The sequence below is a fragment of the Emiliania huxleyi genome (assembly GCF_000372725.1).
Source record: "Emiliania huxleyi CCMP1516 unplaced genomic scaffold EMIHUscaffold_318, whole genome shotgun sequence".
Lineage (NCBI taxonomy): Eukaryota > Haptophyta > Isochrysidales > Noelaerhabdaceae > Emiliania > Emiliania huxleyi.
Window position 1 is genome coordinate 99,565 of NW_005199616.1, and position 21,433 is coordinate 120,997.

The 21,433-nt window shown below is 69.6% G+C and overlaps 3 protein-coding genes across 3 annotated transcripts in view; 1 reads left to right on the forward strand and 2 right to left on the reverse strand.

Moving 5' to 3' along the window:
- Positions 1-10,808, reverse strand: part of EMIHUDRAFT_240879 (hypothetical protein) — a gene marked incomplete at both ends in the record, with an annotated part of 12,944 nt that extends 2,136 nt beyond the window's left edge. Inside the window, 14 exons of the mRNA XM_005774219.1 lie at positions 8-470; positions 600-673; positions 758-816; positions 925-1,921; positions 1,998-5,594; positions 5,729-6,052; positions 6,124-6,261; positions 6,333-7,274; positions 7,423-7,494; positions 7,588-7,683; positions 7,819-7,971; positions 8,111-9,340; positions 9,509-9,724; positions 9,828-10,808. Coding sequence (XP_005774276.1) covers positions 8-470; positions 600-673; positions 758-816; positions 925-1,921; positions 1,998-5,594; positions 5,729-6,052; positions 6,124-6,261; positions 6,333-7,274; positions 7,423-7,494; positions 7,588-7,683; positions 7,819-7,971; positions 8,111-9,340; positions 9,509-9,724; positions 9,828-10,808 — 9,342 coding nt within the window. The remainder of the gene's footprint in view (positions 1-7; positions 471-599; positions 674-757; positions 817-924; positions 1,922-1,997; positions 5,595-5,728; positions 6,053-6,123; positions 6,262-6,332; positions 7,275-7,422; positions 7,495-7,587; positions 7,684-7,818; positions 7,972-8,110; positions 9,341-9,508; positions 9,725-9,827) is intronic.
- A 3,742-nt stretch (positions 10,809-14,550) lies between these two features.
- Positions 14,551-15,283, forward strand: EMIHUDRAFT_444395 (hypothetical protein). The gene is made up of 3 exons (XM_005774220.1): positions 14,551-14,742; positions 14,831-14,916; positions 15,011-15,283. The coding sequence occupies exons 1-3, from the start codon at positions 14,556-14,558 to the stop codon at positions 15,122-15,124; spliced, it is 387 nt and encodes a 128-aa protein (XP_005774277.1). The 5' UTR covers positions 14,551-14,555; the 3' UTR covers positions 15,125-15,283.
- Positions 15,260-16,204, reverse strand: EMIHUDRAFT_444397 (hypothetical protein). Its single transcript, XM_005774221.1, has one exon. It carries the CDS (start codon positions 16,196-16,198, stop codon positions 15,614-15,616), a length of 585 nt encoding a protein of 194 aa, XP_005774278.1. The 5' UTR covers positions 16,199-16,204; the 3' UTR covers positions 15,260-15,613.
- Positions 16,205-21,433: the final 5,229 nt, after the last annotated feature.

Consider the following 21,433-nt stretch of genomic DNA (forward strand, 5'->3'; position numbering starts at 1 on the left):
GCGGCACGGCGGTCGCCACGTGGTGCAGCGTCGACTCGACGCTCCAGTCGAGGGGCAGGCGGGTGAGCGAGATGATGGCGGGGTCGGTCAGGGTGCGCATGATCTGCGCCTCGATTGTGCGCGCGAACTGGCAGGCGCCCATCTCGAGCGGCAGCAGCGACGAGGGCGTGCCCGAGAAGCCGAGCCGCAGCGGGAAGAGGACCGAACCTCCGAGGTCCTGCCCCGAGGCGGAGAGCTTGGTCTCCTGGAACTCCATCGTCTTTGGGAAGGTGTGCTCGTTGAGCAGGTCGTACACGACGTGCGGCACCTTGTGTAGCAGCCCGTGCAGCTGATCGACCTGCTCGGGGTCGCCGAGGTCGAGCATCTGCAGCGGCAGCACGTCCTCGTCGAAGAGATCCGGCGGCGGTGGCTCGAGAACGCCGGACTTGCGCTCGACCGTTGGCGAATCGGGCGACGGGATGCTCTCGAGGCTCCGGGAGCTGGCTTCGGAGGGCGCCGACGGCGGGATGGACGGCGGCGGCGGCGGCTGGCTCGGTGGCGGCGGCTCGCCTCGCTTAGGATGTGTGTATCCTCGCGCCACCGCTCCCAAACCGGCGCACATGTTTGGATCACTCGACGCCGCCTTGTGCCGCCGCAGCTCGCTGTTGGCCGAGTGGATGCGCTGGCCCTGGTCCTGCATGCAGCGAGCCGTCGCCGCACCTAGCGCACGGAGAGCGCGGGACGAGATCCGTGCCACGAACGACCCCATGTCGCGCACGTCCTTGCCCCAGTCGCGTCCGCTGGCAGCTTTAGCGATGGAGGTCTGCCGCAGCCTCTCTGTTGCGGCGCTGCTCCAGCTGGTCAGCCGTTCGATCCCGCTGCTCCCGCCGGTGGCAGTGGCGGCTGCGGCGCCCGCCCCGCCGCCGCCGCCGCTGCCGGCTTGACGCCAAATGGGCCCTTCGCCGCTGCTCTTGCGCCTGCCGCCGCTGCTCTTGCGCTCCGCCGCGATGTCCTTCCTCGTGCGGCGGCCCCGCTCTGCCGCCTGGATCTCGACGGCCGACTGGGCCAGCATGAGCCCCGCCGGGTCGGCAGGTGCGCGCGAGCCACGCACGTGTGCGCCGGCGTGCTCCACGTACTTCCTGTACTTTGCGCAAGCAGGCCGCCTCGAGTAGGGGCCGGGCTGGCTTGCCATCTGCGTGCGCAGCCCGTGCAGCACCTCCAGCAGGTCCGACTTGCGCAGCCCCTCGTAGCGAAAGGCGGCGATGCTGAGCCCGATCACCACGTCCGGGTGCGAAAACTCGGACGCCTTTGACGGCACGTCCTTGCCGACGAAGGGCACCGCGAGCAGCCGGCGCGACACCGGCATCTGCGGCTGGTCCTTGAGCGCCGCCGCGAGCTGCGCCGGCGAGAGCAGCCCGTAGTGGACGCGGTCGATGCGCGAGAGCACGTGAGGCAGAAAGGCGCTCAACCAGTCGGCCGAGAGGCGGAGCATCTGCTGCTGCGTCCCGCTGAGGCGCTGGCCCGCGTCGGCGGGCACCTTGCGGTGGAGGAGGTACTCGGTCGCCTCGGCGTCGCTCAGCTTGCGCAGCTTGAGCTGCGTGAGCACGAGGACGAGCCAGCGGGCGAGGAGCGGTTTGAGCGTCTCGTCGTAAAACTCGCGCCGCAGCAGCAGCAGGTGCGGCGCCGCCTGCAGGTGCTGCGCGTTGAGGCCAGCCTCCAGCTGCTCGCGCAGCGTGGCGATCAGCTCGAGCGCGCGCGGCGACGCGCCGAGCGACTCGTTGACCAGCGGCGCGCCACGCGCGGCAAAGAGCGCGTCAAGGAGCAAGAAGGGGATGCGCCAGCGCAGGCCCGTCTTGTCCTCGCCCTCCGTGAAGTCGAGCGGCAGCTTGTCGCCGAGCGGCCAGTTGAGCTCCGACTTGAGCGGGTGGAGCACCAGGTCGACCTGCGGGCGGCGAGGGCGCGCGCGGGCGTGGAGCGACGGCTGCCGACCAGCGGGGCCCCGGCCACTAGGAGCGCACCTCATCCACGAGGAGGGCCGAGCCCTGCAGCACGCGGTAGACCGCCACGCACGCCTCCGTCTCGCGGCGCAACGCCTTGATGCGGTCAACATAGGCGTCGGAGCCGGGCACACCGAAGCGGTGGAGCAGCCCCTTGCCGAACTTGGTCAGCGCCGAGCCCGCGGCGTCGATTGCGCCGGCGACGCCCTTTGGCTTCTCGGCGTACGACTGCGACAGCTGGTGGAGGCTCTCGACGAGCTTGAGCACAAAGGCCTTGACCGAGATGGGCGAGCAGACGACCACGGCGCGTGTGGCGGCTGCCTTGGAGAGCTTGGCGCGCAGCCGCTGCGTCGCCTGCAAGTCGGTGAGCCGGTCGTACTCGAACGTGTACACCGCCTTGCGCGTGACGGTGGCGAAGGCGGCGCGCACGACGGCACGGCTCATCTCCAGCAGCGCCGCCGGCACGCACTGCACCACGAGCCGCTTGCCGTCGGCGAGGAGCAGCGCGAGCAGCGGCGTGATGACGGTCGTCTTGCCGCCGCCCATGATCATCTGGCAGCAGAGCGACTCGCCGCCGCCCGCCTTTGCGATGAAGTCGGAGACGAGCGACACCTGGGCGCCGCGCAGCACAAAGGTCGACGCAAACTCGAACGCGAGCAGCCGCGGGTCGAGCGTCGCCTCCGCGCCGGCGCCGCCGACGGTCGCGTGCTTGCGGCCTGCGGCGAGCGCCGAGGCGAGGCCATCCGCCTTGACGCCGAGCTCGGTCCGTGCTTCGAGTCGCACCTCCTCCGACGGCCAGCCGGCGCCGCCCGCCGCCTTCTCCGCCGCCGCCACGAGCCCGAGCAGGTCGTCGACCTGCGGCAAGCAGCGGCGCGCCTGGGAGATGCGAGATGTCCGCAGCATCGCCGCGGCGCACAGGTGGAGGGCGCGCTGCGCGAGCTGCTCGCCCAAGTACGGGTTGAAGTGGCACAGGGCGGCGACGCCGTGCTCCGACATCGAGAGCGCGACGAGCAGCTCGAACCACACCTTGGGCTCGCGGCCGCCGGTCACCCTCAGCCTGTGGCTCAGCAGCTCACGCGAGGGCGGGTCGCGGGGGACGCCGTTGACGAGGCCGAGGGCCGCCTCGGCGGCGGCGTGCGCTGCGCCCTCGTCGGCCACGCACAGCTGCTCGAGCGCGCTGCGCAAGGCGCGCAGGCTCGAGGCGGCCTTGGTGGCGGCGGTACGCGCCGATGGACCAAAGAGAGCTTGGACGCTCCGTGGGCGGAGGCAGTCGAGCTGAACCATGGTCCGGCTCGCCTCCGCGTCCGCGTAGAGCTCACAGTCCGCCGCGAGCCGCGAGAGCATCTCCAAGGCGACGGGCGACTTTGCGCGCGGGTGCTTGCGCAGCTCAAACGGCAGCCCGCCGCCCGGCCGGTCCCTGCGTGCCGCCGCGCTCCGCACGAAGCGGTCGAGCGGCAGCGGGGAGAGCGGCGTGCTGCAGAGCGCGGTCAGCTCGGCGGCGTCCATGTCGGCGCCCTCCACCGCGGCGCCCTTGACCGTCGCCACACGCAGCTTGGCGCATGCCACGTCGGTGGCGCGCGGCACGATGAGCTCTCGGTAGGCGGCGGTGGGCTGCAGGCGCAGCACGTCGGGCGGCCGGAAGGCGGGCGGCGGCATCGACATCGCCCCGCTCATCGGCTCCCCCGTCGCCCAGAGCAGACTCGCGCGCTTGGCCTGCAGCGCGTCGTGCACCGCTAGGAGCAGCTGCTTGGAGGGGTCCTCCTTGGTGAGGACCTCGCTCTTCTGGGCGGGCGGCTCGTACGGCGGCAGCGCGGCGGCGACGGCGCGGTTGGCCGCCATCGTGCGCAGGATTGACTGGAGCAGCCCGCGGGAGGAGGTCTCGTGCTGCGGCAGCATGCGCAGCAGCACGCACGCGAGGCTGTGCGGCGAGTCGCCCAGCTCGGAGGGCAGCAGCTGCAGCTGCAGCGAGCCGCTCATGAGCTCGTATAAAAAGAAGAAGCCGCGCGAGCCGCCGAGGGTGAGCGCGCCGCCCTCGAGCGCCTCGTGGACTATGCTCGCCACCTCGGCGCCCGTGCCCTCGGCGGCCCGCGAGTAGAAGGCGGCGGCACCCTTGCGCTGCGCCGCCTCGAGCAGGCTGCCGAGCCCATCGCCGCTGTCGAGGCACGAGCCGTCGGCGACGGCGTCAAAGGAGGGCGGCACGAGCGGCTTTGGCAGCGCGAGCGGCGCCTCCGCCTCGCCCGCGCGGATCGCCTTGAGAACGGCTCGCCGGTTGAGCACGTCGACCGCGTCGTTCCCCTTGGTCGGCAGCGTCGCCTTGTGCTCCTGGTACAGGAGCGCCTCCTCGTCGGGGGAGAGGCGGCAGGCGGGCGAGACGTGCGGCGCCTTCGAGAGGTAGCCGCGCAGTTCGGCCCCCACGTCCCACGGGCACGCCATCACGTCTTCCGCCCCCATCGTGACCAGCGACAGCTTGAGGCGCACCGCGTGGGCGTCCGGGTGCGTGTCGTGCGCCGCGAGACCGAGCGTCGCCCAGAGCTGCGCCTCCTCGGGCGAGAGGGGCGTGTCGGAGACGCAGCACTCGGCGAGGCGAAAGGCGAGCTCGTGGTTGCTCGTGAAGAGGTAGCAGACGAGGAGGTACAGCGACGAGCCCAGCGTCGTCGAGGCGAGGAAGGCGCCCGACGGGTGCGCCGCGTAGACGTAGTGCCGCACGGAGGGGTGGAGGTTGGCAAGCCAGCCCGCGTCGCCGTGGAGCAGGTGCACACCGGAGGCGACGGGCAGCGGCCGGCCGGTGGCGGGCAGCAGCACGAGCACCTCGCCGGTCGCATTCTCGAGCAGCAGGCAGTGCGCCGCGAGGCCGAGCAGCAGCTGGTCGAGAGCCCCGCCCCGCGCGTCAGAGATCCAGTGCCCGCCGTGCTCCTCGGAGAGCAGCCGGCCCCCCACGACGGCGAAGCTGAGCCGCAGCCGCGGGAGCTCGACACGCGCGAGAGCAGCGGCGTCGCCGTCGGCCGCGGGCGGAGCGCACCAGAAGAGCGTGTGCGCGGCGCTCTCGAGCCGCTGTAGCAGCGCGACGAGCGGCGCTGAGGACGCGGAGGCGGCCGCGTTGGCGAGGACGAGCCGCGGCTTGGAGTCGTCCACGACGGCGTCGGTGCGGGGCGCAGCGGCGTGCACGTCGCAGAGCGGCAAGCGCGTCACGACGCCATCGGCAGCGTCGCCCGCCAGGTTGAAGAGCGAAGAAGACGTGCCCGTGGGGAGCATCGGCGCGGCCACGGCGCCCTCCAGCGGCTCCGCCGGCGGCGGGCGCAGCTCGACGAGCAGCCGGTGGTGGGTGACGGCGGCGGCGGCCGTCTCGTCCGTCTCGAAACCGTGCAGGTGCTGCGGCTCGCCGTCAGCCTGCCAAAAGACGTAGCCGTCGAGGAGCGCGTCGGGGAGCAGGCCGCGCAGGAGCCGCTTCGGCACGAGCGTCTGCTGCGCCAGGTGGGGCGCGTTCGCCAAGTTCCGGGCGACGCGAAGCGAAGGCCGGGCGGGCGCGAGGCCGAGGACGGCGCCGCGCGAGGGGTCGGGCGGCGGCTGGGTCGGCACCCACTGCTGGCTCTCGGGAGATGGCTCGTGGAGAGAGGAGGCCTGTTCACAGCTGGAGGTGTGAAGAGACGCCGTTCACAGCTCTCGGGAGATGGCTCGTGGAGAGAGGAGGCCGCGTCGGACGTCTGCGCGAAGCGGCGATAGATCGTGCGGCCGAGCGACTCGAGCGCGTACACCTCGACCCGCCCGCTCGCGTGCGCCACGACCTGCCGCGAGACGACCACCGCGGGGCCGGCCCCCTCTTGCCCAGCCGGCGGCGGCGGCGTCATCGTCGCCCGCAGCAGCAGCATGGCGACCCCGGCGTGCACGCTCGGCCCGGGCGGCAGCGTGAGCGCCGCACCTCGCGGCATCCCGCGCCAGCGGTCGAGCACGGCAGGCAGCCACCGCTCGCTGGGCGCGAGGCCGCCCGGGTAGGGGCGCGTCCAGCCGAGGGCCTCGCCGAGGTCGCGCGGGTCCGAGTCCCACCTGAGGAGGTCCATCCGCTGCGAGACGAGCCGCACCTGCAGCCGCAACCCCGCGCCCTCAGGCGAGCCTCGGCGGCGGGCTCCTCTCGGGCGGAGAGCGGCCGCACGTGCTCGCAGTGTGCCGTCGACCGCACCACCGCGCACTGCGGCAGCTGGCTCGCGTCGAGTGCGCCTCCCAGAGCGACGCGTGCGTCGGCAAACTCGCCAAACTCGCGCGGCACCAGCTGCACGCGATTGCGGCGCACCTACGGCCAGGAGGGCGCCGGGTGGCCGTGCAAGGCACCCCTCCAGAGAGGGCCGCCCCGCCGCGGCGGACCGAGAACTCGCCGAGCTCGATGTCGATCTCGGTGTCGACGCTCTCGTTGCACACGCGGTAGTACCAACGGTTGTGCCCGTCGCGAGCGGCGGCGGCGGCGACGCGCGCCGACGCCTCGAGCGCCGCCGGCAGCTCCGTGGTCGGGCAGAAGCGGCCGTTTGCGCCAACGCGTGCCCAGCCGCGTGCCACGGCGTCGTCATGCGCGCGACGGCGGAGGCCCGTGTACGAGACGACCCGCTCGATGGCCTCCATGCACTCGTCGGCCAGCCGCGGGTGTGCGTCGAGCCACGCGAGCAGGCGGCCTCGCTGGCGCTGGAAGAGGGAGAGCACTTCGGTCTGCGGCACGAGCAGCCCGTCGTCGGCGGCGACCCGCCCCCTGCCCGCCTGCCGGCGCGCGTCCACGTCCACGTCCCACGCGTAGAAGTTGGCGAGGTAGACCTGCGCGACGAGCAGCGTCGACACGGCGCGGAAGTCGAGCTCGGAAGGCGGCAGCGTCGAGGCGAGCATGGCGAGGTGCGCCTGCAGGATGGCGGCCGAGGCCGTGTCGCGCTCGCCGACCATGCACCGCTCGGCCCACCGCTCGAGGACGGGGAAGTAGCGGCCCCACAGCAGCTCCTTGATGGCGCGCGAGAGCTGGCGCAGCGTCCTGCGCGCGGAGGCGCGCGGCGCCATCCCGCGAGCGCGCGCGATCGCGCCGGCCGCGCCTGCGGCATCGTCGGCGCCGGTCATCGCACGGGCGACGCTCTGCACGCGCGTGAGCAGGCGGACGGCATAGAGGATCGCAGCGGGCCCGCCATCCGGCTTGAACTTGCCCGGGTCGAGCTCGAGCGCGTTCGTGCCAATCTCGAGGAGCGAGGCGGCCAGCCCTTCGGGGGCGTGCTGCATCTCGTTGACGAGCAGGCCAGCGGCGGTCGCGAAGGGAGCACGCGACGGCGCGGGCACCTGTTCACAGCTAGAGGTGTGAAGAGACGCTGTTCACGACGGGTCGCGAAGGGAGCACGCGACGGCGCGGGCACCTGTTCACAGCTAGAGGTGTGAAGAGACGCTGTTCACGACGGGTCGCAAAGGGGGCGCGCGACGGCGCGGGCACCTCGGTCACCGCCGGGGAGCCGGCGGGCGGGAGCCACTCGCCGGGCTCAAAGAGGGTTGCGTCGAGCATCTCCTGGACGCGCGTCTCGGCGAGGGCGGCGACGCGGTGCTGCGGCGCGAAGAAGGAGAGAAGGAGAGGCAGCCGAAGGTAGGGCACGGTGAGCACCTGCAGCAGGTGCTCCGCCTCGACGGACGAGACGCGGCCGCCGAAGGAGGGGAGCTCCTTGAGGTGGAGCACGTCGTCTTCGCAGCAGATGGGCGACTGCGCCAGCGCCGACGGGTCGGCGGCGGAGGGCGGGGCGCGGGGGCGGTTGGCGCCGCCGGCGAAGAAGGACTGGATCCTGCCAAAGGCCGAGCTGAAGAGTGACTTCTTCTCGCCGGCAGCCTCGCGGCCGACGTAGGCGCACGAGAGCTGGCGTCCGAAGGCGACGGCGGAGAGGCCTCCCTGCTTGTCCGATGTCCAAACCACGTCGGCGTCGGCCACCGTCCACGGCTGCAGCGGCGGCAGCTCCTCGGCTGTCGGCACCATGAAGGCCTTGAGCAGCAGCACCTATGGACGCGCCGTGGGCGTGTCGCGGACACGTCGTGCACGGGTGGGACGCCTCGAGACGCAGCACCTATTCACAGTAGAGGTGTGAAGAGACGCTGTTCACACGTCGTACACGGGCGGAAGCCTCGAGACGCAGCACCGTGTCGCGCAGCGCGCCCAGCTCGGGGCAATCGGCGGCGAACTCGGCAGCCTCGCCCGTGAAGTAGCGCCACGGCGCAGGCGACGCGGCCGCGTGCGACTCCGCGTCGGGCTTGCCCTCGGCCTCGGGGAAGCCGTGCGACGGATACCCCACCCTGTACGTGAGCTGGTCGATGAGAGCCGCGTCGCCGCCGCCCCACTGCATCGTGCTGTCGAAGCGGAAGCAGGTCCGCGCGGGGTCGGGCCCGGACAGCTTCGGCGCCGCCGCCTCTCCGCTCGCCTCCACCCCGTGCGCCGCGGCGAGCGCCTTGAGCCGGGGCTTGGAGCGCTCGTTGACGGCGTCGCGCCCAAACTGCTCGCGCAGCGCCGCCTTGACCTCCTCGTACCGCCTGTCGCGCCCGTTGCTGAACGGCTCCTTGCCAAACTCCTTGGCGGCCACCGCCCACATGCCGTCGTCGCCGTCGGCGTCGCTTTCGGCGGCCTCGCTGCCAGCGCCAGCCTCGTCGGCGACGGGTGGCAGGAGGAGCGCCTTCGTCGACGCAAAGTAGTCGAGCAGCCGCGTGCGATTAGCGAGGAGCGACTCGTCGTGCAGCCGCATCGTCGCCGACTCGTCTCGGAGCCGGTCGACGGTGAAGGCGTACGGCTCGGACGGGCCCGTGGCCGCGCCCGAGTACTGGAGGGAGAAGGCGGACGGGCAGTCGGAGGCGGTGCGCCGCACGACCGCATCGGCCAGCGCGGCGAACGAGGCAAAGGTGAGGATGCGGGACGCGTCCGAGAGGACGGTCGGGTTCATCGAGAGGACGACAGTCGCGTAGTGGCGCGAGAGGAGGGAGAGCAGCCGAAGCAGCTCGAGCTGCGTCGCCGCTCGCATGCCGCGCCGCCACCAGAAGCAACCGCACGCGGGCTCGGCGGCGGCGTCGACGTCCGAGTCCCACTCCCCGACGCCACGCCACCCGCCGAGCGCCTCGTCGTCGCCGCCTTGCGCGAGCGCCGCGGCGACGTGCTTCGGGCGGCGCGGCGGGAGCGGGAGCGGGAGCGGGAGCACTCGCGCCGCAATGTGCTCGAGGAGCGAGGCGCGCAGCGCGTAGCTGTTGCGCATGCGGCCTGCCTGGTGCGAGATGACGGTGCACAGCTGCGCCGCGTGCCGCAGCACGGCGAGCGCACCGTCGTAGTCAGAGACCGAATCGGCGACCAGCGTGAGCCGCACGGGCCGCACAATCGGAGGCACCACCTCCCCGCCCGCAAGCGCGAGCACCGCATCGAGGTCGCGCCGCAGCCAGCCAAACAGAGGGAAGCGGGTCGACATGGCGCGCTCGCCGCCGCGCTCGCCGCCGCCCTCGCCGCCCGCGCCACCCTCCGCCGTGAGCCGCGGCGGCCCTCCGCCTTCGGTGCGGCGGACGGCGGCGGCGAGGGCGAGGGACGCCTCGTCGAGCGTGCCGAGCAGCTGCAACGCGTGCGAGTCAGTCGTCGGTCCGGCGCCCTCTCTAAGCTGGTCTGCTGGGACACCCAGCTGGTCTGCGGCAAGCGCCGCCACCTGCTGCAGCGCCAGCCGGACGAGCGCGGCGTCCGACGAGAAGATGGTGCTCGTCGCGGCGAGGGAGGAGGTGAGGCGCACCTAGGGTGCGGGTGCACGGGGGATCGCGGCTCGGGCTCGGGAGAGGGAGAGGGTCGGGAGAGGTCGCGCGCGCCATCAGTTGGGCGTGGAGCGTGATCTCGACGTGGCGCGCCGCGCCGCCGTCGAGTCCTCCCGCCCGCAGCAGCGCGTGCAGCGCCTGCATGGCGAGGCCGCCGCAGCCGGCGGCGGTGGCGGCGGACGGCGGTGGCACCCAGGCCGCCTCCTCCGGCCCCACGCGCGAGACGAGCGGCGCGAGCGTCAGGAAGGGAAGCAGCTGCTCGTAGACGGCGGTCCGCGAGGCGGCCGCGCCGCACGGCCAGATGAGAGGTCGCAGCAGCAGGAACCAAAACGCGGCCGAGGAGGCGCGCTCCTCGCTCACGGACGGGAGTCGCGCCGGCGCGTTCACCCGCAGCGAGCCCATCCGGTCCGAGGCGCGCACCGCGTGGTACTGCAGGCCGTCTCCGGCGTTGCAGACCCAGACGTCGTACCCGCCGCCGTCGATGCGGCGCGCCACGCTGAGGAGGAGCAGGCTGGGCGGCGCGTCCGGCTCGTCGCCCAGCCAGCCGGCGGGCACGAGCATGCTGCCCGCCGGCGGCAGCTGCTCGAGCCGCGAGACGAGAGCCGCGACAAAGTCGACCGCTTTGCGCGCATCCCGCGAGCCGACGGGCAGCTCCGCCGCGAAGGCCACGGCGCCGCGCAATGCCGTCGCCGCAAGCTGCACCGCCGCGTCGTCCGCCTCGATGCCGAGCTCGGAGGCCTCTGCATCGAGCAGCCCGCGCAGAACCAGCTGCAGCGCTGCACGCAGCCCGTCGAGGGCGGCACTGCTGCTGCCGTTGCCAGTGATTGCACCGCTCAGGGCATCCTTCATGTCGCTCACCTCCTGCAGCGCTCGCAGGCCGGACCGGAGCTTCACCGGCACGATCTCTGTCAGGTTGGCGGCGAGCCCTCCTAGCAGCGACTTGCCCATCCCGGCAGCCCGGTTCGCAAAGTTCTCGACGCGGCTCTCTGTGCTGTAGGTGCTGTCGCTCAGAGGGCCGGAGTAGATGTCGATGAAGGCGGGATCGCGCCAGAGGAGCTCGCCCATTGCGCGACGCGGCGGTGGGTTGCGCGATGGTGAGGCGTGGGTTGCGAGGGCCAGATTTGTACCGATGCCGATTTGTACCGATTTGTACCGATGCCTTGCTTGCTGTCTTGCTGTGCACAAGTGTCGGCGGCGACGGCTGATACAAGACGGCGAGATTTTTTCTTCATGGGCACTTCTTTTTCTTTTTTTGCTAAAGTTTGGGGGACTGTCCTCGACCCAGCCCTAGCTTGCACAGGGGGTTTCTTGTTCTTTTTAGTCGTGAGGCGACTGCTTGCAATACTATATGCTCCAAGATGCTGCTGAGAATCCTGAATCTGAATGCTCGCTCAACAATAGAGCTCCGTACGGGGTGCGACCGCCCCGCGCCCGATATAAGTCTGCTGCGAACTGCGATCTCCGCTGCGCCGGCTGCCGCAAAGGGCGCGCGTGCGCGCTGAACATAAGACTCGGCGCCGCCGCCGCAAAATTCTAACAGGAGAGACGTGCACTGCAGAGAGGCGCGGAAAGCTAGGCAAGAAGCGGCGGGTAGTTTCGAGCGGCGGACGGCTAGGCCGTCCTCCAGCCGCTCGAGAAGGGGAAGGGCGTGGAGCGCGGGAACACGGCGTCCAGGAGCAGCGGCGGCCGGCTGAGGCCGGCCGCGTCGAGCAGCGGCGCGACGTCGCTCGCCCACGCCGCAAAGTGCGCCGACGCCTCGTGCGCCGCGCGGTCGGCGGCGGAGCGGAACGCCTTGCGCGAATAGAAGGCGAGCGGCGCGCCGTCGACGGCGAAGAGGTCGCAGCGGACGGTGCCCGGCTCGCCGAGCGCATTGTAGCCGAGGCCGGCCCACGCCCTGCTAAACGCGTCCGCCTGGCCGTCTGCCACTTCAATCCTCTGCAGCACGACCAACAGCGCGACGTCGCCCAGCGGCGGCGGCTGCGCCTCGGCCGGAGGCGGCGGGATGCGCCAGCGGGACCGCTCGGGAAAGACGGTCGTCAGCCGGATGGGCGGATCGAGGCTGACCGCCGCGCCGCCGGCCGCCTCGAGCACGCTGCGTTGGCCGAGCACGAGCGGCGCGGGCGGCGCGGTGGCCGAGCGGTGGTGCACCTGGAGCAGCGAGAAGGACTCGGGCGCGGCGCCGGCGGCGCCCTCGCCCGCGGCCTCCTCGCGCCGCACCATCAGCTCGACGCGAAGCAGATGGGGGTCCGCCTCGACCGCGGCGGCAGAGGCGGCGGAGGCGGCGGCGGCGTAGAGCGCGGCGGCAGAGGCGTTGTGTCGCGGCTGTGTGCGGACGGTGCCGTGCGAGAGAACGGCAGGGAGGCCGGCCTCGACCGCGCCGTTGAGGAGGTGGTTGACCAGGAGGAGGGCAAGCCCGCCGACCAGCGGCCGCAGCGCGCCCATCGAGGAGCGCTCGCCGCGGGAGGGGGCGCCCACGGTTCGAGGCGGAGGGTCCGACGTGGGCGCGTCCGAGGGAGGCTCGGGAGTGGCCGCCATTCGCGCCGAGCCAAAGGAGGAGGAGGGGCAGTAGCCACCGACGCGTGTTCGCCTGCAGGGAGCTCGGCGAGGGGTACCCCGGAGGGGGCGGGGCCTTATTAGCGCTGGCGAGTAGAGGCACACGCACGCTCTCTCGAGGTCTCTTGGAGCAGAGCCCCGGCGAGTCCAAATGGGTCCTCGGAGAGGGTACCCTGGGTGGGCGGGGCCTCTACTCGCCAGGCCTTAGGAATCCTTAGCGCAGATCAGCCTGCAGAAAAGAATTCGCTGTCGGGCGCCAGAGGCTCCAAGCAAGCAAGGCGGGCGGCTGCCCAGCAGGCGGACGGAGGCGCGACGCTGCCCAGACGGCGAAGGTTAAGTGTATAGACAGCGACCTTGCGTTTACTAAGAAGATTGTGTGTGACTGACAAAACACTACGTGACGACGGAGAGGAGGAGGCGGCGGCGGGCCGAGGCCGGCGGTAAAGCCGGTGGCGCAGGCGGCAGTGGGGAGGGAGGTGGCGGCAGCGGTGGCGGTGGGAGTGGCGGCGGTGGAGAGGGAGGTGGCGGCAGCGGTGGCGGTGGGAGTGGCGGCGGTGGAGAGGGAGGTGGCGGCAGCGGTGGCGGTGGGAGTGGCGGCGGTGGAGAGGGAGGTGGCGGCAGTGGTGGCGGTGGGAGTGGCGGCGGTGGAGAGGGAGGTGGCGGCAGCGGTGGTGGTGGGACTGGCGGCGGCGGGACTGGCGGCGGTGGTGTGGGCAATGGTGCCAGCGGCGAAGGAGGGGTTGGAGGCGGAGGCCTCGGTGGAGGCGGCGTGGGCGGCGGTGGCACGGGCGGCGGTTCCGCCGGTGGCGGCGGCGTGGGCGATGGCGGCGGCGGTGAGGGTTGCGGAGGCGAGGGTGGCTGCGAGGGCGCAGGCGAGGGCGGTGGCGCTGCGGGTGGTGGTGGCGAGGGAGGCGGCGGCGAGGGAGGCGGCGGCGGCGGCGGTGGCAGGGATAGCGGCGGCGGTAATGGTCGCCGTGAGAGCGGCAGCTGTGGATCCCGTGGACCGACTGATGTGATGCCGTCGATGGTGATGACGAGGGCGATCGTAGCCACCACGAGGGTGGTGAGAGCGACGGCGGACAGCAGTATTGCTCGAGTCGCTCCCATTGCTCTCGCGTCCTCGGCAGACTTGTGCTTGTTGGCGCACACGAGCCGGCGGAACGTGCGCGAGGTGAGCGCAGGAGAAGAGAGTGGCGGCGACGGCGAGCCGCTGGCCGCCGCTGCCATGTTGCGTTAACGGAGAAGTTCGCGCTCTTCCTGAGCACTGAGAGTGTGTGAGCCGCGCCCCGCCCAAGCGATCCGCTCGCAATCCCATTTATTAATATCACGGTCTTGCACTGTCATTCTTGTTTTTTAGATTTACTTGTTGCAGCAGTTTTGTGGCACAATTTGTGGCACAATCGCTTGAAAGGGAAAGGGGAAATCGAGGGGCAGGGGGGGGGGGGGGGGGGGGCCGTTAAAAAAAACAACAACCCCAACCAGGGATGGGAGGGGGGCCGGGTCCCCCCCTGCCCCAGCAGGATTTTGGAAGGACCATCCGGGACCCCTATTGGAACCGGAGGGGGGAAAACCCATTTCCCCACCCCGAAGGGGGCTGGGCAGGGTTCCCCCCCCCCAAAGGGGCCCCGGGATTCCCCTCTCCTATAGGAAAAAATTTCCCCCCGGGGCACCGGGGCCCAAGGCCGGGCCCCCCACTGGGTGCGCTCCCCCAATTCTCCCGCCCCTGAAAAGGGACAACGACAGGGTCCCAACGCGGGGCTCGGGGGACTCCCTACTCCACTGGGGGGCTCATCTCCCTCTGGGGAACTGCCCCCGGGTGGCATTGGGGCCCCTTCGTTCGGGGGCATCGTTACAGCTGACGACGGGATTACCACTGGTGTTTCGTCCTCCTCGGAGTCTTCTTTCTTCCCCGGCTTCCTCCCGTTCGGCTCTACGTTCATTACGTTCAGCGTGGCTCACCCTCCATGCATGCCGTGGAACAAGCAAGCGCCCTATCGATCCTATGGGTTCTTCTCTCGCTCCTCTGCCCGTGCCTTGGTCCTGTCGTTGTTTCGCACCCAAGAAAGAAAGAAAACAGACAACCCAAGGGAGGGATGGGAGGACGGCAAAAAGAAAGAAAGAAAACAGACACCACTGGCAGGATCCCGTAGGTAGGTAGGTAGGTAGAAAGGTGAAGAACAGCCAGGCTCGGACTGGACCCCTTTGTTTTTTTGCAAATAGGTGATCGCCCTGCATCTCGCTGCTCTTCTCTCTTCTGAAATGCTCGCCCTCGCTGCTTCCTTCGGCCTTAGCCTCATCGCCGGCTCCGCGCCGGCGCCTGTCGTGTCGTCCTCGCGGGTTGCGTCGCCGGTGATGGCCGACAAGAAGGGCCCTGCCCGCAAGTCCATCGCCAAGGGCTGGTCCATCCTCGAGGGCCTCAACAACCCGATTGATGCAACGCGGGGAAGTGCGCCGCCCACGCAGCTCTCTCCCGCTGCGCGTCCCGAGCCACGGCCGAGGCGGGGCTCCTCACCCCGCGCCCTCGCCCGCGGCAGACCGCAACACCATCGACACGCGCAAGTGGGGCGGCGCGCCGGAGACGCTGGCGTCTGTGCAGCTTGGCTCTGGCTGGGACCCGCTGGTGCGCCCCGACTTGCGCCCAGCCCCCTAGGACAGGGTGCGGCTCCAGCGCCTGCGGTGGTGGGCCTCCGACCCCCTCCCCTCTTTCCTCCCAGGGCGCGCTGAAGAAGTACGACACGCGCCTGCAGAAGCCCAAGGGCAAGGGTCCGATCAACAAGTCCGAGGTGCGCACCTTCCCGTCGAAGCTGATGCCCAAGGGCCGCAAGTGAGTGAGTGAATGAGAGGAGACCGGTCTGGCGCGAATCCTGTGTGCAGCGGCCCAATCGGTGGGCGGGAAGTCTGCCTGCCCACACGCACACCAGCCACCCCGATATTGATGCCAGTGATCATATCTGTGCCCGTTGAGGCCATCTCTGTATTTCTTGTGATGGACTCACGAAAAACCCCACCTGCCGGACACACCGATACACCATGCGCCATTCCGACACCCGGCGTCACGGCGACGCAGCGTGCTGCGTGGGGCGCACACGCGCCACAGCCCACACCGCGCCGCGCGCCTTCCACCCTGGGCAAGACTCAAGAGAGAGAAGGTGGGAGAGGTCACGCGGAGAGAGCCTACACGCGCCGGCAATACACCGGCGACGGAGCACAGAGAGGGCCACGCCGAAACCATCTGCCTGAAGAGGCACAGTGCTGCCGTCACAACCACAACTGCTCGATCGTGTCACAACCTCTTTCAGGTTGCACACACGACCTCTCTATGCCGGGTAGGCCACAGCCGTGGCCACCGCAGGTGTACCCTGCGGATCGGCGGGGACAGCCTGTGGGTAGGCTGAGGCCCCCGCCGGTGTCGCCTGAGGGTAACCGCCGGCGGGCACGGCCGTCGCAACTGCAACAGCCGGGCCGGCTTGCGCGTAGGCGGGCTGCGCCACGGCCGTGGCCGGCTGCGCCACGGCCGTGGCCGGCTGCGCGTGAGCATACCCGGCCGCCTGCGCGAGCCCCCACTCGGCCCGCAGCTGATCCATGGTGATGATGCCCCGCCGCTGCTCGTACGACACGCGGATGAGCGCCTCGACCCACGCCACCCATTCATTGAAGTCATCGGGCCGTACGCCCGGCATGTCCCGCGCCTCCGAGAGCCCGTCCAGAAAGTTGCCGACCATCGGGCCCCGCCGCTGCACGTACTCAGCCTCCAGAGCGTCAGCGAAGCGGGCAAGCATCGGGTGGCCCTTGGGGAACGGGAGGTCGCGCACGGACGCCAGCATTTGGTCGGGCGGAGCCTCCCTCATGATGCGCTCCACCGGGTCGTCGCCGCCGCTGTCGCGGCTGCCGCCTGCGCCCATCTGTGTACGTACTTTTAGCTTACTGGGAGAAAAGAGAGAGGGGGTTGTGTTCTCTAGGCCCCTAGGGGCCCTACGCGCGGCGTGAGAGCTCGGAAGCGAGCTTAGCACGGCGATCGAGGATGGCACGGTTCACCCCCTTCACCGAAGCGATGGAGATGCGTTCCGCGTGGTGTGACACAAATGAGAGGCGGGAGTGGGGAGGGTACGCGGTGCGGTCAACGCCCGAGCGTTGAGCCTTGCGCGCAAGGCGGTTGATCTTTGCAACTGCAGGCGGCGAGAAGCCGCCGCCGAATGTCTCGTGGAGAAGCAGGTTGAACTTGTTTCGTTTGCCGAAGATCCCGTCATGGTAGTGGCCACGCTGCGACTTGACGTAGCCTTGGCCGGTGGTGTGGTCGAACGCACGTTGACCACGGAACCCGCGTTGCTTGCAGCCCATGTTTGCAAGGCGGGCGCGCTCTTCGGTGTTGCCGAAGGCGAACTTGTCTCCAACGGAGCCGGGGTTGCCTCCGGTGTCGGCGCGGCCGACCCCAACAGGCAAGCCACCCCGGAGGGGGGTCCAAAGTTTGACCTCGCTGATCTCGTCTTTGCCCCCGGGAGCCGCGCCCGGCTCAGCCAGGTCGGTTTTGTAGCCCTCGTTGAACTGTTTGGTGAGCTCAGGTTTTTCGGCATCTCCCATAACGGGCCGGGAGATGGAGACGGCGGCGACACAATCGTACCAGGCGCGAAGTACGCCGTCGTGTGGGCGCCGCCGGGCGGCGTTGTTGAGGAACCAGTCGCCATGGTAGTCCTTTGCACCACCGACTGTGTCCCCAAGCTCGAGTGCCCGCGTGACAGTCGAGCGGCACTGCGAGAGGTGAAGACCGTTTCGGCGCTGAAGTTCGCCGATGAATATGTCGTCTGGAATGGTTGTGGCGTTGCTGCCGTCAAGTTTGGTGTCGAGCCACCGCCCCGCGTAAGGCTGCGAAGTTGAGACGTAGCGGATGGACTCGCGGTAACGTATCTTGGTGTCGCCGGGCTGCCAGTTGGCTGCTGTGTAGTCGTCAAGGGCGCGCCACTCCTTCTGCAGATCGAACCAGTTCCAGATAGTCTCGATGGCAGCAAGCGCCCGCGCGTACGGGCTTCCTGATTTGCAAGTGCCATCGATGACTGACTCCGGTGTTGGAAGGGACTCAGAAGTGGGGAGGCTGACGCCCTTGGGGTAGAACTCAGAGATTTTGCCGCCGCGCAAGGTGTAGTAGATGTTGTCGTCGCGCGCGGCTCGGATGGAGGCCACCTCGTCTCGCCTCGAGAGCGCGGCTCTGTACGAGTTGACGGCGGCGTCCCGTGCGCCGTACCCGCCGCAGCGCTCGGCTTCGGCGAGGTCTGGGCTGCAGGCCACAAGCTTTGACCAGCATTTGAGGAGGGAGTTGTGGTAGGCTTCGGCCGGGCCGCGTACGCCCGTGCGGCCCTCCCCCGTGTCGTTAAGCACGCCGACCGAGGTGACGCCCGTGTCGACGCCGGAGCCTCCAGTGATGGTAGGGAGCATAGCCTGCCTCCAACCGAGGTCTTTGTATTTCGCAGGAGTATCCTTGGCCTCCGTGAGTAGTTCCCACGATTTGCGAATCCGGTTGCTACCGTCGATGGCCGGGCCCTCGCTGATCTCTGGTGGCGTGACGGAGCAAATGTACTTCGTCTTTGGGCAGGCCTGACGGGTGATGAGGTTGTACTTGAGGTGTCCAACGTTCTGAATGCCCTCGGTGCATTCGAGCGTGTCGATGAAGTCGAGCGGACGGAGGTTTTTGGCGAGGCGTTTGCCAATCGCCTCCGAGGCAGCCTCTGTGTCGCCGAGGTAAGTTCCGACGATTTTGAAGCAGGCCTCGCGTCCGGTGAGGTTCCCGTCCTCGTCTCGGTGGTGCGGCGAGCCGACCATGAAGGGGGGTACGCAGTCGAGGTCGCCGCTCGGAGAGTAGATGATGCACTTCTCCTCGTTGTCGAGGTTGCCAGCGACATCTTTTTGCACCTCGAGTGTCCCGCCCTCTCCGCAGTAAGACTTGACGGCCTCTGCCACGGTGTCGTTTTGAACCATGTCGTCGATGAACGAAACGAAGCGGGTAGTCGGGTTCTTCTTTTGCACAATGTTGTCGATCTCGTGTTTGACTCCGGTGGTGCACATCCCTGAGAAGGCGCGCCCTTGGGCGCCGCCGCAGCACGACCGGATGTAGCCGTCGGCGTCCTCGCCGGGCGGCTCCAGGCTGAGCGGGTCCCACGGTGCGTCGGCGTCGCTCGGTCCGGCTGCCCGAGGGTCCTGGAGCGGTCCGTCCGCGCTGCACAGACGGAGGAAGCTGCGTCGACCAAACACCAACCGCATCGCCGGGATGAGTGCCGGATTGCGCTTACGCGCCCAGTCAAAACAGACAGTCCTGCCGTATCCGCTCGGGTCTGGGTTGCCGTCTGCGAGGGGGCACGGGACTGACGGGCCAGAAAAACGGTATGGCGGGTGCAGTGCTCTCTACTGCCGCGGCGCCCCTGTCGGTTCGGAGGCGCCCGGCGGCCGCTTGGTGCCGACGTCGACCGGCTGCTCTCGCGGCGCCGAGGCGTGCCGCTTCGGTCACGTCACGCGCGCTGCGCGGTGTCTTTTGGCATGTGAGCGCTGGCAGGAAACGCCAAGAAGCTGGGGCTGGCCGTGCGGTGGTCTCAGACCCAGTCACACTGCCAGTGAGGTAGTGCATCTGACTACCCCGGATCCTGCTGAACAAGCTCCTCTTGTAGCTCGATCGGTCACACCGCCATCGCCGTCACGGATCACGCGGGAAAGATATTACGCGGGACAGGTGTGAAAACTATGGCTCCTACAGATAAAATAAAATGGCCATTCTCGGTGTCCAAAGCCCCCAAAACCTATCCAAACCTTATTTATTCGACGAACCAGACCTCCCCCGGACGCGGGGGGTCGAGTTCTGGCGATATAACATGACTATCATGCAACAGTACAACATGTGTCCACGCCCCTGGCGCCAGACAGACCTCTGCCGGCACCCCACACACGGCGCCATATCTCGGCCATATCTCGGCAGGCGCTTGCTCGCCGCCCGGCTTCATATCTCCCCATATCTCCCCACATCTCCCCACATCTGGCGCTTGCTCACTGCCTGGCCCGCTCCGCTCGCATGCTTGGCGGCGACCCGTCTCCCCCGCCTCTCTCTCTGTGCCGCAGGGAGGCGCTGTGGGGATGGCGAGCGGCACCGTGTGGACGTGCGCAGGATGGCGGGCGGTACCGAGCGCTACCTCGACTTTTACGCCTCGCTGCGGCAGGAGCTGTCACTGCAGCTCAGCCCCGCCCGCAGTCGCGCAGTGGCAGCGCAGCCGGCGGTGTCGCGGCCGGCAGCGGCGGCTGCGGGGTGCGCCTCTGCTCCTCTCGCAGTACTCCCCGATGCCAACTTCGGCGCGCTTCACGGGGCACGCCGCGCCGCTGGCTTGCTGGGGATACGCAAGCGCGCCCGGGGAGGCGAGCACGGGGGGCCGCCGAAAGAGAGATGCCCACAGCACGACTCAGCAGCAGTCTCTCTCTCCGAGCGTTTTGGGGCACAGCGCGCGCTGCAGCTCGAGCTCTACAGCGCTCTTCCGCCGCTACCTCAGCACAGAATGGCACGAGGAGAACATTGGGAGAAACACGGGTCTCCGACAGGCTGTAGAGCGTGCACACCGTCCAGCCCACCACACACTGGTCATGGCGAGCAACCCTGTAATTGTGCGGTACCGTGCGCAATGCTGGTGCACAATGCCTCGGGCCGGTGTCCGGGGCGCAGGCTCAGACGGGTGCGGCTGCTGGCGGGATCGCTGCGCCCAGCAGGACGTCCTGCTTCCTCGCCTCGGCAATCAGTTGCAGGAGGTCGCAGAAGGGGGTCGTCAGCAGCTCGAAGGAGGTGACCTCCGCCTCGAGCTGCTTAAATACGCGAGAGCGCAGCCCGGCGCACACGGCCGACGTTACCCCAAACTCGAGCAGTGTGGTGCTCGACGCCACGCTCGGCGGCATCCCGAGCGCCACGGCGACGTCAGACTCGCTGCGGCCGGTCGACAGCGCGACCAGATCGACGAGCGCGATCTGGATGGTCGAAAGCTCGCTCGCAGCCGCTGGACTACTCGTCCGAAGGCGCTTGGCTCCATTCATTGAATTTGAGCACAAACTGGGCACGGGATGGCGCGCACTGGCGCTAACACAGAAGAAGAAAAAACCATCTGGCGTACCTCGGAACTAGGGCTCTCTAGCCCGTAACCCGATACCGATCATCCGGCCCGCTGGGTGCGCTCCTCAGCTCCCCGGCCCTGGATGTGAGGTTGATGACTGCACTCCAAGTGCTCCAAGTGCACCCGGCGAACGACCACGCTCCCCCCCCCGTCGGTGTCAGCGGTCCAAGCGCTCTTTTTGGTCGGCCGTAGCGCACGCGCCGTACGGTACCTTGCGCGCCCCCGCTCTCTCCCGCAAACAGACGCGAGTGCGCCGGGAGAGCACCCGCAGCGCGGCGGGAGAGGGAAAGCGACAGACATACCACGAATCCCTGCACGTACGAGACCCGGCATACCTCCAACACGTGTCGAGCCGCGCACCGCGATTGCGGCTGCTTGCTCCTCCTCGTCTCGTATCATGAGCTGCAATGCTGCTCCCGACTCCGGGCGCCGCATGCCATGCGGGAAGCGCTGGCAGCGTCACTCCCCCTCCGGCGCAGTCGTGGCGGGGGCGGCCGCCGGCTCCGATGTTGCCTCCGGCTCGGTCGGCTCCTCCTCCATCGGCGCAGCCTCGTCCGCCGCCTCGTCCGCCGCCTCGCCCTTTGCTGCCTCCTCCTCCGCCCCCTCGGCCTCCTCGGGCGCCTCCTCCTCCTCAGCCGCCGCCACCTCCTCAGCCGCCGCCTCCTCCTCAGCCGCCGCCTCCTGGTCGTCCTCCTCTGCTGCCCCTTCCTCCTCCTCCTCCTCCGCCGCCGCCGCCCCCTGCCCCTCCCCCTCCTCCCCCCCCCCCTCCTCCTCCTCCTCGGCCTCCTCCTCCTCCTCGGCCTCCTCCTCCTCCTCGGCCTCCTCCGCCGCCGCCTTCTTGGCGGTGGCCTTCTTCGCCGGCGCCGCCTTTGCCTTGCCCGACGCCTTGCCCTGCGCCGCCTCGAACTCCTCCTTGAGCGCGGCCGCCTGGTGTAGGGAGAGGGGGGCTCGTTGGGCGCGCGTGCGCGGGACGTGTCGCGTCTCGCGGCCTCGTCTGGCGCCTGGTCGAGG

Coding starts and splice junctions, on each gene's coding strand:
- EMIHUDRAFT_444395 (XM_005774220.1), top strand. CDS start 14,556: ATGCTCGCCCTCGCTGCTTCCTTCGGCCTTAGCCTCATCGCCGGCTCC. Junction 14,743..14,830: donor GATTGATGCAACGCGGGGAA/GTGCGCCGCCCA, acceptor CGCCCGCGGCAG/ACCGCAACACCATCGACACG. Junction 14,917..15,010: donor GCTCTGGCTGGGACCCGCTG/GTGCGCCCCGAC, acceptor CTTTCCTCCCAG/GGCGCGCTGAAGAAGTACGA.
- EMIHUDRAFT_444397 (XM_005774221.1), bottom strand. CDS start 16,198: ATGGGCGCAGGCGGCAGCCGCGACAGCGGCGGCGACGACCCGGTGGAG.